The sequence below is a fragment of the Cyprinus carpio genome, chromosome B14, assembly GCF_018340385.1.
Source record: "Cyprinus carpio isolate SPL01 chromosome B14, ASM1834038v1, whole genome shotgun sequence".
Lineage (NCBI taxonomy): Eukaryota > Metazoa > Chordata > Actinopteri > Cypriniformes > Cyprinidae > Cyprinus > Cyprinus carpio.
The window spans coordinates 5,801,882-5,819,098 of record NC_056610.1 but is presented as its reverse complement, the minus strand read 5'-3'; the positions used below and the strand labels follow the sequence as shown (position 1 = coordinate 5,819,098).

The window sequence follows — 17,217 nt, the reverse complement described above, 5'->3', positions numbered from 1 at the left end:
CTTATTCTTAAAGTTAAAGCCTTAAAGCCTCCCCAAGAAGTTCTGGCTTTTAATAAGGGTTGTTTTTCTTTGTTACGATTAACACCACCTTGACACTTCTTTTACAAAAAAATAAAATAAAAAATAATTAAGTAAAATATATAAATACAGTACAATATTTTTCATAAGTTCATTATAGCAGAGGTGCATTCAAGTTATTTTATGTATGAAATGCATTTTAGTGTATTCTCCCAGACAAAAGTATGCATCTTGTCATTGACCCAACGCCCTCATTCATCTCTCACCCACTGATGAACCAACGTGATGAACATTTTCCAGATACACCTCTGTACATTCAGGGTCTACATTAATATCTCAGATTTCATGGACATGTAGTGACCTGGAACATGTGAAGCCCTGAACATCACAATGAAAGCTTCATCACTGCATCACCAAATATGATTAGCTGAAAGAAACACATGCTCTCAGACACACAAAGAAGGGAGTTTTATTCAATACAAGCTGTACTTTCAATGACATCTCATTCAGATTTGGTATAAATTAATGTTGATGAGACACCAAAAGGGTGCCAGTGTTCACAGAGAAATCTCCAAAATGGTCCAGACATATCTAACATAATTCAACAGACAAAATATCTATGCACTCTATACAATGCGCTTCTCAAAAATATTGCATTAGTAATATGTACATGTGCATATTAAAAACAACTTCCAAGAGTTCCAGATGACATAAATCTATTAAAACGGGTTCAAATCACCTTGTCAGCATGTGAAAATAAAGGCCTTTGAGGTTATGGAAAAATCAGAAAGAAGAAGGACGAAAGAAATGACATCCTGGACTCCTCGCTGTGTTCCCGTCCAGTGGAGGTCTGGAGGAGAGGAGCAGAGCTCAGCAGGAGCAGTTCCCGCAGCCCTTCACGCTGTTGAGGATCTCCTCCTGCAGCTTCCTGCGCTCCTCCTCTCTCTGCGACACGCGCTCGGGTACAGGCTCAGGCCGGCTCGCGGCGCTCGTGTTTCTGCTGTTCTGTGTGTTCCACAGGTCTGCGTACAGACTGCCCGGTGTCTCCAGCAGAGCCTGATGACTGCCGCGCTCCGCCACCTTCCCCTGCGTCACGAGCACAGAGAGAGATCACGCTGTCAGTCACCACACAACGACATCAGTTTGGAAACACAAGCTCAAGTCAATCTGATACACAGGATTTTCAGCAAATTATGACTCAAAGGGATAGAAAACTGTAAATTCTGCCATTTAAAAATGAATTATTTTTTAATTTTTTTATGGAATCCGAGAGCTTTCTGACCCTTTACAGACAGCAAGGATATTACCACTATCAAGGCTCAGAAATGTAGCAAGAACATCCATGAAATAGTCCATGTGACAGCAGGGGTTCAACCGTAATTTTTTTAAAGCTAAAATTACTACTTTTTTTTTTCTATTTTTTGTATGGAAGCCCGTTTCCGCCACTAAAAAAAAAAATAAAAAAAATTATATCTCTCAATTCTGACTTTTTTCTCTCAATTCTGACTTTTTTTAAAATCAGAATTGTGAGATATAAACTCGCAATTGCGAGTTAAAGTCGAATTTTCGAAAAAGTCGAAAAAGACATTCTCAGAATTGCGAGAAAAAAGTCAGAATTGTGAGATAAGTCGCAATTACCTTTTTTTTTTTAATTCAGTGGCGGAAACGGGCTCCATATTTTGTGTGCAAAGAAAATAATAATAATTTATTCAGCAATTTTTCTGCCCGAGTTACCGTCTTCTGCCATTTTGGAGAGTATCCCAAAACGTGATCAGCATTGTTTTCTTTGCGCACATAAAGTATTCTCGTTGCTTTGTAATCTTACGGTTGAACCCCTGATGTCACATGGATTATTTCATGGATGTCCTTGCTACGTTTCTGACCCTTGATCGTGGTAGTACCCTTGCTGTCTATAAAGGGTCAGAAAGCTCTCAGATTTCACAAAAAATATCTTAATTTGTGTTCCGAAGACAAACGAAGGTCTAACAGGTTTGGAACGACATGAGGGTGAGTAATTAATGACAGAATTTTCATGTTGGGATGAATTTACCCTTTAAATATCAGCCTGTTTCTAAAAGTAGAGCATCATCCTTTTAATAGTGGGAAAATGTTCTGGTTATACATCTCTGATGAAATTCCTGTCCTTAAATGCAGTGTTTAAGGTCATAAAAGTCATAAATTCACATTTAAGCTAAAAAAAAAAGGTCTTACATGTCCTAAATGGTATAACAAAGCCTTAATTACCAAAACTGGAATCATGATATGGCTTAATGTGATTATTAGTGTTGGGCTGTAACTAGTTACAGTAATAATATTACTTTGTGCAGTAACTAGTAGTGTAACTAATTACTAATAAGATTTCAGTAATATTACAGTTACCATCCATAAAACAGCTCGTTACTTAATTACTTTCGATGCCTCAAACCCTACTGATTTGAAGTCGAACAATCCAACAATTCCTCGATTTTTCATAATTTCCATGACTCATGAACACAAGAAGTCACCAGACAAGCGTGGAATATGGAAAAGCATACATTCAGCGGATGAAAATATTGCCATTACATTGATTCTGAGAGAAGAAAAAGATGATCTGAACACAGATGTGTAAGTCGTGGCATTACATTGCCCTCCCACATCCCTCTGATCCTGATATAAATTGTATTTCTATAATTAAAAATCTTTTTAGAAAACAAAACATTTTCTTATGAACTTACATGATTTCTTTAGACAAAATACATAATGAAATACAATTGTACACGGGTAACAGAGAAATTATAGCTACAATTATCTTCAAGCTACACATGACAATTAATGAGGTTAATACAACACTTAAGTCACTGTGTGCTTGTAATAACTTCTGACTGCGATCCAATGGGGATTTTGGTCAAATGATGAGGCAGAAATATATTGTTAGTAATACTTCAGAATATTTTTTTTTGGGGGGGGGGGTAAGATATGCAATTACAACTTCTGAGGGGCGTGAAGGAAAAGTAATGTAACTAGTGGTGTTAATGTTGCCAGGAAGTAGTAAGTGAAGTAATAATATTACTTTTGAAAGGAGTAACTAGTAACAAATAATAAATTACATTTGAGTAACGAGCTTCGTAAAATTACCGTTGAACCACAAGGATTATGAAGACGAACGAAGGTCTTGCGGGTTTGGAATGACATGAGGCTGAAGTAATTAATTTTTGGGTGAACTATCTCTTTAAAATGCTTGCTACGGAGAGGAAAAACGCATAAACACTTTTTTGCTCTTTAGGTCATTTCAGACTCAGTGTGCAAGGACCCTCAGGGAGAAATATTTAAAAACCCACTGCACTTTTTGTTTTAAATAAAAAAGTAATCCTGATTTTAAATGTCTCATTGCATCCCTTTATTGAGGAAAAACCAATTATTTGATACATTTGAATTGTTCTTGATGCGTTCATAAATGTTTCAAATCAGAAACACGTGTGCTCCTCGGGAAAAATAAAGCACTAAGCCTTGAGTTTGCAGTCTGTATTCAATGCAATGCAATAAAAGAATCTGTGCCACACTATAAAAAATATGAAAAATGTATTTATGTCAGGTAATCAGCAGCATGTCACAAATGCCGTACATACAGCATAACATGTTTTGACCCAAGAATAATCATTTAACTTTCACTGAGACTTGTTAAGAGCATGTAAGGTTAACAACAATTATCTCTTTTTCCGCCAGAAGAGAAAACCCCGAGCATTCATGCAGGCTCTGCCTTGGGATTGTTTCAGGAGGCCAGAGGCTGTTATTCAGCATTAAGCCTGGTTTCTTTGATTGACGCCTTGATATTCAGCAGCAGAAAGCCTCCTGCAGTCAGACCGACTGTGTAGCTGCATCCAAATTGGAAGAACTGGGCAAAACGAGAGATTCAGGGCCATGCAGGGGCACTGACAGAGACAATGTTTGAGAAAGGTCTAAAGAGAGCCGATACTCGGAGCGGGGATGCGGCGGTGTGGGCGTGCATGCAGCACTGCCTCCTAAAAGACTGCCAGCAACAAAGCCAAGTATGAAATGACAAGTCAACCATGTCTCCTGGCTGTTTGTTAGATACTTGCATCAATTACGACGCCACTTTTGCCAAGCAAGACTCAAACCCTGCTAGTATTTTTAGCAGCTGTGTCACTGACAGCTCAGATCGCTGTAATTATGACCCATTTTTGATACACAACAACATTTGCTTCTGTTTCTTGGATCTGAGAATATGATGTCGGTTGGTGTTTTTCCCGGCTGCAGCTGCATCACGAGCTCCACCCCCCACATCATTCAGACTGAAAAGGTCCCCACACATGGGAGACAAACAAAGGTGTCGCTGAGCGCTGGGCAAAAGGTATTTCCACTGTTAATGAGCTCAAAATGTAAGGGGCCAGCCCCCGCACGCTGCCCTCTGCTCTCACACGCTCGCATCTGAAGCATGCATCAACCTGCATGTGTCTACTACAGACTGAAGGCAGCGATGCTAATGCACTGGCAATACAGTAGATAACACCGGGGGGGAAACAGCCCTTCTGCTGTAACAGTGGTATAAAGACAGTTTAATGCAAATGTTGTGACCGTGATTTTAATATGCACTGAGCATGTTTTTACCGAGTTGGCTAGTGAATCTTGTCTGCTAGTGTTAAAGCTGTAATTAAATTGTGTTTTCAAACACACATAATCAGATTACTGTTACTTTTTACTGATTGCACGATTCATATTTTCCATTTTAAATATTTTTGAATCAATGTACTGTTTATTATGGGTTACTATGTCTTTATTAAGGTTTTGTTCATCAAATTAATTGTCGACTTCTGTGCATTTTTTGTCCAAAAAACATCAACAACAAAACTACAATATAATCTTTAAATGAATAGTTTAGCCATGAAACTCGCGTTTTAATTCAATGTTCCCAGCCAATCAGATTCACATCACTGCAATTTACCTTCAGTATATAACCAGGACATAATAAAGATTTATAATCTATATCAAGAGCTGTCATGACAGGAAATTAATTTGACAAATGTATGTAATTCAAAAGTGCTCAAAATGTGATTTTTTCTTTTCTTTTATAATACAGGCTCTTTTTCTGAAATCCTCAATGCTGATACTTCTGTTAGAAACCTGACAAACATCTACAGGTTTTCTTTGAATTTATTAGCTTTAATTAGTTTTTCTTCTTTAACTTGCATCATTTCTTGAGCGGTCATGAAGCAGGCTGATGCTTAAATGTGTTAATATTTACATAACAAATAAAAGTGTGTTCAATAACATTAGTTTGTGGTGCAATGTCATATTTTGTAATTATTGAGATACATTGTGGTATTTCTAGTCTACGTTAACTAACATCAGGGAATCATTCATGAACGTGCAAAAGTGTTGAAATTTTACCACTTTAATTTTATGTTTAAATCTTTAGAGGGACAAAGGGGTTTAGCTGACAAAAATATTTGGAAATCCCTGCATTACATGAACAAATATTAATAAAATTAAAACAGCAATGAGATTGCATGGGCAAACTCATGGGCACAGCAATTTTATTGCCGCATGTCACCTCAAAAGGTAAATAATTTTTGTATTGACTAGTGTGTGCAACTCCACAAAATAAAAGACATTTTTAGAAAATGCAAAAAAGAAAAATTCAGGCAGAACCAATAAACTATTTATTAATTTACTGTGCATCAAGCGTATTTATATACAGCACATCTCCCACATGCTGGTAATTCAGTTTTGCTTCAAATTCGTTTAGGCTTGGTGTTTAGAATAAATTTTGTTTATAAAGAATATGACTATAACTGGTTAACTTTAATTTATTTTTCGTTCCTGTTCAGTACGCAGTTAAATTTGAAGGATTGTTTTGTGGAGTGAGGGGAACTAAAATACATGTTTACACACATGATTCATGAATACATGATATTTGTAAATGTTTAATTTGATTTACCAGCATTGCACATTATTTCTAAATGTAATATGTTACTTATGCACTGATACACTGCCTTTACTTTCTCAACAGTGCATTTTTGACCTGGTATGACTTATAGTCAGTTGCAGCTTTTGACTTAGTTTTAGGCATCTGATTACATATAACCAGTCACTACCGTACAGTACAGACTTTATGCCAACTCTGTGTGGTGCTCCTTTTCCCATGAATGCACTGATGTTGATCCAAAAAGACACAAGAGACAAACTCCACACCCATTTCAAGGGCAACTTCGGAGGATACAGGCCTCGTTTCACAAGCTCTTTTTTAACCAACAGACTGGATCTCAAGAGCAGAACAATATACAAGGACAGCAGCGAGAGGTTTCTTCATCATTGCAATCAAAGAAACACAAGAGACCTTCAAAATGAATGCTTTTCCCCATCTATGAACACCATACACATCTAAACCGATCATGCTTTTCATGTAACAATCCTACAATGACCACACTGTGACTCAGGGCCAAACACTGTAAGGGAAGGACGCTAATGTTTCCCTATAGGTCTCTTTTACATGACTCGCATTAGGCCTTCAACACACATCACTGTCTTTCTATAATATCCTGAAACAACCAAACATATAAAGTGAACCCGGATTCTCGCAAACCACCCAAAGTCAATGTCGCCCACAGGCTGACAGACACAATAAGTGAGTGGCACATGAATGCTGTTTTGCAACGTTCATGACAACACAAACTGCATGAATCTCTCAATCAATGGAGATATGCCAGCTTTTGTTTCTCGCCCGCATTGTCTCAGCTGCAACGTCATATGTCGACCATACAACTAGCACACAAGTAAAACACTATAGCCCTAATATATGCATGAATCAACGCATTAAGACTTTCATCAGTGCCCACGTATTGACATATCAGAGGAACATACACCGTGTTCTCCTCACTGTGCACTGCATACATACAAACAAACCACATGATTAAAAAAGTGGATATTTATACTCATTAATTATCATTTTAACCAGCACACTGTTAAGTAAATATAAGGACTTACTGCAGGGTTGCACAAAATAAAAGTGAGATCATGATAATGGTTCACACTGAAACCTGAAGTGCATCATTTTATTAATCAGCATCCCATGAAAATAAAAGCCTGATGTTTACCCCTGAATAACTCTCATATGAAATGTGTATTATTATATTTTACACTGAAAGAGATTTGAGTCGGTTGTAAAAAGTAAACCCAAGTATGAACACCAAATATTGAGTTTTCCCCCCAAATCTTAAAGCCCTGAAAAACATTTTTAATCATTTTTATTTTCTATGCAAAAGCACTGCTCAACAAAATCACTGCATTAACTCCAGAATTATTTGTAAATTAAGTCATTCAAATTCCTGTATTTTTTTTTTTTTTTTAATTTTGCAATAAAGTAATGTAATTTTTCCCAGCTCTATCTCCTTGTAATGTAACCCGCCATTCATTATAAACTCATCAGTAGTCATTGGCTGGCCCTCAAAAGGTCAGAAGCCACTGGGGTTGAACTTTGAGCTGGGAGTAACAGTACAGCTTCAGCATTGAATGCACTGCAAAATGCTGAAGTGAGACTTTATAGTTGTGGTATTTGGTGTTTAAGGTGATATTCGTTCTTAAGGGAAGATGAAAATGATGCATTGGCTTGCTGAACATGATTTCTGGATGTTTCAGCACCTGTCACACACATTCACAGGTTTCAGACGAGCTTACCTGGTTTAGCACAATAATCTCATCTGCATCCACAATGGTGGACAGCCGGTGTGCAATAAAGACAGATGTTCTGTCCCTCACCATCTCCTTCATGGAAGTCAGAATATTCTGGAAAGAAAATGAGGCAAATGTTAGAAAAACGCTGCTTCTTTTTTACCCTTCCTCCTCTGAATGAATCTGCAAGGCTGAAAAAGCTTTGGGGATGTTTCGTTAAGAAGCCGTCTGCCTCATGACAGCAACATTTCCCTGCAATAACAAGCACTGATATGATTGACAGGATTTATATGAAGACCTTCTGACAATAAGATACATTAAAAGACTGTCGAAAGCCAACAGAGCTTTAATAAGGCATAAAGCCTCCTGAAAATGAAAAAGCTTAGTGTAAATATCAAACGTGTTCTCAAAGCAACAGGGGAAAACAGCGGCTTTGAGCAGAGATTCAATCTTTAAAGATCCGTTAGAGATGGTGGTTAGAGCTACACTGCTAAACAGTTCACAAACTAGGCAGATAAACCAAACTAGGTTTAGTCTTTCAGCACACAAAAGGAGCAAAAACCCTCTCAATCTGCAGGGTTGGGTATTGTTTGAATTTTTATCAGTTTTTTCCAATAAGATAAAAAAAAATCATATAATATATATATATATAAATAGTAAGTCAAACATTTAGATGTCAAAAAAATTTATTCTGAGTCTTTTTGCAAAGCATTCTGTTGCAGCTGAATAACATCAGCCAAACTCATCAGCCTACAGAACACTGCAAGAGCAACTTGTGCCTATGCTTTTAACAAAAATAGCACATCAAAAACAACTGGACTTATATACATTTCAAATATTAAAGTGTTAAAGACAAGTAAACAGTCAGTAATAAAACAGGAACAAAAAATCAGTTAGCAATAGCATAAATAAATACAACTGAGCCAACTTTTCAGGTTTGCACACAAACAAGGTGCAAGTTCTTCCGTTCCTGTGCTTAAACAGTTTAAAACCACATTAAAATGTGAATGCAGGAATCGTTAAGCAAAATCAGAAACTAGCAGAAACTTTTTTCTTCAGTCTAACAGTAAAGAAGATTTTTAGCTGAAACTGTGGTCCTTGGTGATTCATAAAATGCAAGTATTTGCAAAGCATATCAAGGAACATCCAGATGATATATTGAGGTCTTACGAAGTGAAACGATCGCTCTGTGCAGAAAACTGAACATTATATAACATTAATCCCTAGTTTTTATGGTTTCTCGTTGTTTATGTTAAGAGATGAGCTGAGGAAGACAGGTTTATTCACTGTATGCTTTACACATATAAAATATCCACATTTCACATTATTGAGTGCTTTAAAAATATCACATACGTGACATCATTGCATGATTATGTGAACGAACCTCTGTTTGCCTGAGGCTCTGGATTACAGATACAAGTGATGAAAACAATGTTTTGTTTTTTGCTCAGACTGAACATTTCACTTCATAAGACCACCAAATATCATCAGGAGCCACGGGTATTAATTCTGTGTTCACTGATGTGCTTTTTTTTATTCTCAAAAACATGACAAGCTTTTTATGAATCACCAAGGAGCACGGTTTCAGCGAAAAATCTTCTTCACTGTTTTACTGAAGGAACAAAGTCCTACATCTTGGAAGCCTGAGGGTGAGTAAATTAACAGCGAATTTGCATTTTTGGATGAGCTATGCTTCTAAAGGGGTCACGTCTTGAGGAGGCAAATTTAGCTTGATCTTTTAAGTGTCTGATGTGCTATGAAATCATTGATTTTTTTTTTTTGAAACTAAAACAGCAAAAATGACCGAATTCCTGAATACAGATCAACAAGATTGAGTAAGGTGTTTTTTGGCTGTGTGTAGCAACTGCAGATCCTTTCAAGATGAAAAACGTACACCATTAGTTTAATTTCAACAGCGACACAAAGGTTCAGTCTGTTCCTAATGATTTGAGTGGCACATTTCAACACGGATTGTTATCGTGAATACGATGCAGCTTCAAAAAAGGCTGTTAGTTTAAAAAAAAAAAAATAACATATTTAACTTGACAGCAAACTCCCAGCTAGTGTGTTTTCATGTGTATAGCCGGCTACAGACAGACAGCACTGTGCAATTATGTTTTCATGCTTATTTCACACCTATTATTGAGGAATCTACTATTTCACTGACACAGGGATCTAAGGCTCTCACCTCTTCAGTGATCGAGTCTAGTGAAGACGTGGCCTCGTCATACAGCAAAATGGGGGGGTTTTTAAGGATGGCCCGTGCGATGGCCACACGCTGCTTTTCTCCACCTGTCACAAGAAAAACCCGCTCTAGATCACTCAAGAAGAAACCACTGAGTTCCTCAGTCTTCCTCTCAGAAACACTGAGCGCTGAGGTTCGTACCTGAGAGCTTCAGGCCTCGCTCTCCGACCTGCGTGTCGTATCCGTGAGGCATTCGGAGAATGGCGTCATGGAGTCCAGCTAGCTTGGCCACACGGTAGACGTCCTCCGCAGTGGCGTTGATGTTACCATAGAGCAGATTGTAAAATATGGTATTGTGGAAAAGCACGGCGTCCTGAAATTATATTTACATTTGATTCTCATCCAACATGGCATAAAAGTGATTTTCATAGCCTTAAATTTAACCAGATCATTTTTTAAATAAAAATATATTTATTTTAAAAAGTAAGAAAATAAAAATGTCCTCTACTGAGGTGATAACTGCATCTGACGACTCTCAGAATTAGACGCAGAGCCTGACCTGCGGCACGACGCCCACAGCTTTCCTCAAGCTCTCCAGACTAACATCACGTATGCTCTGGCCTGCGATGTAGATGTTGCCCCGCTGTGGCTCGTAGAAACGAAAGAGCAATCGCACAATCGTGCTCTTTCTAAAAACACAAAAAAATAATCTTTAAGCAGTGTCAGATTCATTTTTCTGTCGTTCTACTTCTGTTTACACCTGGTCACTTCATGCATTTTCTCTGATCAGATAGCTATCCAGGTGTAACTGCATTTAAGTAAACTTGCATTTAAATCCGATCGCTCCAACCACTTCAGGAGGTGCTCCGAGCCACATTCCAGACAAAACTGGACATGCAGTAAATGCATTTGTTTTTTTTAAACCGCATATGCAAATTTTACTCCTCCCATAATAAACATGTGAGAGCGTGTTTTAGGCTATATGGCATGCTATAGTCAGATATGACAGCGCTAATGTAACAAGCATCACCGCGGATGAGTAGCTGAGTATCTCTTTCTGTTGAAAGAAATACATAAATAAGGAAGAAAAACAACAAAGTAAATGTCATGGATGTATATTTACTGAGTAAGACACTGTTTTGTAGAGGAGGGTCAAAATGGCAATTTTCACCTGGGATTCAGAGCCAAATTACAGAGGGGTAAAACGACTACAGAAAGATGGCAGCATCATCATGTTATTTTCACACAGAGATGGTTAAGTCTATTAGTATAATCTGTTGACTTTAGCTATCTTTGATATACATTAATGGCATTTAATATTTCGTCTTTCATCTATACATGTTTATCTTTCTTTAGAAGAAAAAAAAAGACAAAATCAAAAATTGGAGCCAGGGAAGTTTCTGACACTTGTTTGATTTGACTCAATAGTCATTTTTAGCAATGAATATATAATTTTTTAAAAGTATATCAGATCTTTAAAATGTTGGTTTGCAGTTGCTAATAAACTACAAATTAAAGTAAAAATGTCTTAACCTTACAGAAAACAAAATTAAATGTTTGAGTTTGACAAACGCTGCCAACAATGGAATGAGATTGTTTACTGGTCTTCGGCTGCACACAGGCCACAAATGATGGGACTCCAGTCCTATCACAGTGTTAAACCGCAATAATCCCTCATCAATCTAATAGTTCTCACTCTAAAGAGTTTTTGCCTTTACTGCTATATTTCTCAAAGTAATGGAGCTCCAATTTGAACCCTATTGTGCCAAGTTCAGAGAAACCTAACATAAGTATTTCCTGGAGCACTTACCCAGATCCACTGCCACCAACAATGGCCACCTTTTTCCCCGCAGGTACTTCAAATGAAACCCCGTTAAGCACCTTTTGTCCCTCCAAGTACTCAAAATACACATCCTCAAACCTGATGGTGGCTTCCTGGGGTGTAACGAGCAGCGGCGGGGCCATTTCTTTCTCCCGGATACAAAGGTTATATAAAAAAAACAACACATTTAGCAGTCTGAAATTTACATTTTGAGGCTTGAAACTGAAAAATGGCTTTTCTCAAACATAGTTCGAAGACAATACATTGTAATGGCATCATCAAAACAATGGCTCTCTGCACTTTTACACTAATTCTACACACAGATGCGTCATTTGAGAAATGAAATTAGGGTCTCACAATAATGGCTTGATGGGCAGCGCTGTCACGCGGTGGAAACCATTACTGATCACTGCGAACAATCGAACAGATTTTATTCACGGTAATTACAGGCTGCACACGAAATTAGCCAAACGAAGAATGAGATTAATCAACCTCCCCCTTCTAACGCTCTCAAAGACAGGAAACACTCAAATGTTTTCAGAATTTAAACAAACACTACGACGAATGACAGGCTTTAATGCTTCAATTTGTAATATTCAACTCTGAAAGGAAGCTCTTGTCACGTATTTTAAAAAGCTCTGACATTTCAGAACGGTTGGAGCAAATTATACAATGCCATTCACAGGGTTTCTTTTCACATTAAAATAACTTTGTATGCTTAATTCTGCAGCGGTAAAAGCCAAGCGCACCTTTATTTTGGTGTCGACGCTGAGCAGAGTGAAGAGCGTGTTCATGTCGATGAGGGCCTGCCGGGTCTCTCTGTACACGGTGCCCAGGAAGTTGAGCGGCATAGAGAGCTGGAAGAGCAGCCCGTTCACCATCACTAGATCACCCACAGTCATAGTGCCTGCAGGGAGAAGAAGACAAAGCACACAGAATGTAGGACTGGGCGATATGGACAAAAATATTAAACAATATCAGCAGTTAAGGGGCCAAGCACTCCAAAGGCAAAATGAGGAGCTAAGCATGGCATGGAGCATCAGACCAACTGCAACAATGAGTAATTAAAGCAAGTTTAGGATGTTTTGAAGCAAAATAGCTGAAAATCATAAACACAAACAATGTAATATGATTTAATGGCTTATCACTTTAGACCAGTAGGTGGCGCGGTTATCAAATCGATGTGGTGCGTTCTGTGTGAGGTGACAAAGGCACACACAAAGTTTGGTGTCAATATGTCAAAGACTTGCAGAGATGCAGCCTCAGCACTATCTGATGATGATCTGATTCGATTTTGGTGAAAATCGGACTAACAGTCTAGGAGGAGTTCGAAAAAGTAGGTTTTCAACATGAATCAAAATGGCGGAGTGGAAGTTCAGCCAATTATGGCAAAATTGGTATCGATGTTCTCGGCATAATCCAAGGAATCTATCAAAACCAGTCTCATTACAATAGGCTAGTGAGAACAAAAGTTACTAGCATTTTTATTAGCATTGCCCCCACACTTTTTGAGTACCCTCATGGCATGGTATCGAAGATGCATACCAAGTTTCGTAATGATAAGTCAATGCATTCATAAAATATAGCATTTTATTACAAAATTTAAAATGGCGACGCCCAAAATGGCTAACATTGGGTGTGGTTCGACTCTGCATGCTCCACTAAATCTAAAGAGACCAGTTTTGTGATTTTCTTGTTAAACCATTGAGACGTTATAAGAAAAAATAGGCATTTTTCATATCTCCGGACCACTAGATGGTACTGCGCCGAAACACTGCAGGTAGTCTCAGGTCATGCTTGTTATAAAAGTTTGGTCTCAATATGCCAAACCGTTACAGAAATATAGCCTCACATCCTTTTTTTGCGGGCTTTTCATAGAATCCATTTGCGCGCTATTTGAAAGCAGTTTGACAAATCAACTTGAATTCTATAACTTTTTGCCAGCATGGTCTGAAGATGATCTGAGCCAATTTTGGTGAAAATCAGGAAAAACGTCTAGGACAAGTAAGTTTTTTCAAACAACTTAAAATAGCGAAAAAAACTAAACCTTATGATTTTTAAAAAGATTTTTCCTTCTGTGTCGCACGGTTCAAAAGTTATTAGCATAAATATGAGTGAAATTTTGGACAAGTGGTGAGTTAGAGTCTCTGGGAGTTAGAGACTCCAAATTTGCTATGGTTAATGTTGAGATCGCCCTCTATCAGTTTGCAAAATTTCACAGCTTTCCTGCCATAGACTTCCAGAGCAGAAGACGAATAAGAAGAAGACAACGAAGAAGACGAAGATGAAGATGAAGAAGAAGATGAAGACAAAGACGAAGATGGATAGAATAGGTGTCTACGCACCTTCAGTGCTTGGCCCCTAATAATCAATGCATTCAAATTTAATCAAATTTGGTTTACAACAAAACATTGCATTTTATTTATTTATTAATTTTTTTGGTCAAATAAGATGCTGAATAAAAGAACTCAAAATACATAAATTAAGACATGGATTAAAAAATTGATAGGTTTTATCATAATCTCGATATTATTTCTCTCCCAGCTCTAAGAGAATGCATTTACTTTGAGCCTCTGTTTACACGTGGCTTTCACAGATCACTGCCCGAGTCAACGGAGACTTTTCCACCTGCTTTTATTGGCTGGACTGGATTTCCTGGCCACATTCATCTCTAATTATATCAGTGTGGCACTGCATGTTGCTGAGGCATATTGTAATTGGAAATGTGAAAGAAAATAAAAATAAAAATGCTACAAGAAATCACTGATTTTCACCTGCCATTATGCCTTTGCTTGCCAGCACCATGATGGCGGTGAGGCCGACGCTGAAGATGGCGCTCTGACCGAAGTTGAGCATGGCCAGAGTAGAGGTGGTCTTCAGAGAGGACGACTCGTACACCTTCAGAAAACCATCGTAACGCTCGGCCTCATACTTCTCATTGTTGAAGTACTGAAAGAGAGAGAACCGTGAAAAACCCTGGTTGAAAAAGAGCACAGCAGAACGGCTACTAAAGAAAGGTATATGAAAGACACATCTGATGACATGTTCGAGTTTCTTTCTTCTGTTGAACACAAAAGAAGATAAAAGAGTTTCAGGTCCTTCCATAGTGTTTTTTCCATGCTACAGAAATCAGTGAGCACCAGCAAATGTTACTCATCCAGCAACTCCAGCAACAAGGTTGGAACAACTTCAAGGTGAATAAACCTTTATTTTTGGGGAAACTATCCTTTAAGCATGGTATTAAATTATTATAATGGTATATTATGGCATTTATATGCCAAGAAATAGCATGATATTACCATTGAACAAAAAAACACTTAAAGTGTCTATCTGCTCATAACCAGTTAAAGGTCTCTGGGATGTGAAATCAAGCCGTGCCACATGAAAACATGCTGGTGATGCCTCAATCACACATCCAGATGTCACTGAAGCTACAATCGCATCTCTCAAAACAGCAGCAGCTGAGTAAACCAAAGCCTAACGCCTCGACAGGCTCAGAGATGATACTGAGCGGCTCAAACATCTGACACTCTTGAGCAGGGAGGATGATGGGAGTGAAGACAGCTGCACAGAGAGCCGCGCGGCTCTGAAACACAAGAGCGCCACAATTAATTAGCTCTGAAATGTGACAAACGGTGGCGTGGCGATAAACAGCCACCGCTGGTTATGTGGAGGACAGTGACAGAATTACACAGCAGAGCAACCAAGACAAAAAAAATATGATTGAACAGTACATTTTTCCAACACATTAATACCAGCCATATTTTTGGCCTAACAACATATAAATGATGTATAAATTTCACTCAGATGATGAATTTAAAACAGAAAACACCACCACTGTGTGTAGCACAGAAAGGCAGCGCTTGATTTAAATATAAGCAAAAATAGCAACGTAACTTGAAAAATTGTAAATTTAAGTTACTGAATACTAACTTTCTGCTTTACTGAATGGCATATAACAGCAACATCACACTTATAACTGTGCTGTTAATCTGTGCATACACTGCCATTCAAAGGTTTGGGATCAGTAAGATGTTCTTTAAAGAAGGTTCTTATGATCCTTCAGAAATCATCGTAAAATGCTGATTTATCATCAATGTTGGAAACATTGGTGCTGCTTTTTTTTTTTGGAAACTGATACGTTTTTCAGGATTCTTTGACGATTAAAAAGTTAAAAAGAACAATTTATTCAAAATAGGAATCTTTTGCAAGAATATACACTACTGTTCAAAAGTCTGGGGCCAATACAATTTTTCCTGTTAAATTGACTAAAACTGGCAGTAAAGACTTATTTTGTAAGAAAAGACTTCTATTTTGAATAAATGCTGCTCTTTTGAACTTTTTGTTCATCAAAGAATTCTGAAAAAAGTTCCTCCAGTTCCAAAAAAAAAGAAAAAAAAAGAAAAAAAAAGAAAAAGCAGCACAAATGTTTCCAACATTGATAATAAATCAGCATATTAGAATGATTTCTGAAACATCGTGTGACACTGATGACTGGAGTAATGATGTTTTTTTTTTTTTCCTGTATATTTGATCAAATAAATACAGCCTTGATACCATAAGAGACTTCTTAAAAAAAACAAAAAAAAATCTTATACATACATACATACATACAATATATTTATATTACGCTCCCAAACTTCTGAAAGGCAGGGTAAATGCCATAAAGTTGTGCTGATATTTCATGATGCCACTGAGAAAGATGGTGCATCTTGTAAATAGTACGATAATCTCAGCACCTTTACTAACTCATACCGGACAGCCCTCCTGCACTGTCATGACACTCTGAACATTTCATCATAGCTCATCAAACTCAGACTCCTGTGCCAATTAACAGAGGAAGTGAAATGTTTGGAGGATTGTTTTGCGAGTGAGGCCCAGCACTGTCAGTGAGTGTGTTTAGAGAGAATCAGACAGATACAGGGGTATTTGTGCTAGTGTAACCGATCTGGAGTGGGTGGATCTCATCATGCATGCACACAGGCTTAAAGTCATATTAAATCCACATGCAGTGACACCAGAGACAGAAACAAAGCTGCTCTTAACAAGAACGCACAACAGATTGAGCTGAAGGACAGAGGATCTGAGGGTTGCACAACAGCCTGTTAGATAATAAGACACATAAATAAACTCAAGTATTTCTGACACAGCACACTTCTCAGTCTGTTATACATCGTTTCTGCACTGTTGTTCATGATAACAGTATTCGAGAGCGTGCAGAACACATGATATGAACACAACTGTAGCGTTTGTGAATTTTTCCTCACTGGTGACTAATCTGTGCTCAACACAAATGTGTGTGATTTGTTTTAATGCTCAATGCTGAAAAAAAAAAAAAAAACATGCATAAAGAAATGTTATGCACTGTTCTATCAGAGGGCGTGCGTCAATAAAGACCAGCAGATCACACTACAGCCACACATGCAGAATCAAGCTGAGCGGTTTCAGGCTTATGTTATGTAAAAAATGAACTATTCAGTAAGAAAGCAAATTGTTATGAAGTCAATGCAACTGCGTTTTAAAGTAT

The 17,217-nt window shown here is 37.8% G+C and overlaps 1 protein-coding gene across 1 annotated transcript in view; it reads right to left on the bottom strand.

Moving 5' to 3' along the window:
- Positions 1-464: 464 nt before the first annotated feature.
- Positions 465-17,217, bottom strand: part of LOC122139574 (iron-sulfur clusters transporter ABCB7, mitochondrial-like) — a 31,770-nt gene continuing 15,017 nt past the window's right edge. Inside the window, 8 exon segments of the mRNA XM_042737842.1 lie at positions 465-1,104; positions 7,690-7,797; positions 9,872-9,975; positions 10,070-10,241; positions 10,428-10,557; positions 11,679-11,842; positions 12,440-12,597; positions 14,465-14,639. Coding sequence (XP_042593776.1) covers positions 889-1,104; positions 7,690-7,797; positions 9,872-9,975; positions 10,070-10,241; positions 10,428-10,557; positions 11,679-11,842; positions 12,440-12,597; positions 14,465-14,639 — 1,227 coding nt within the window. The 3' untranslated portion in view covers positions 465-888.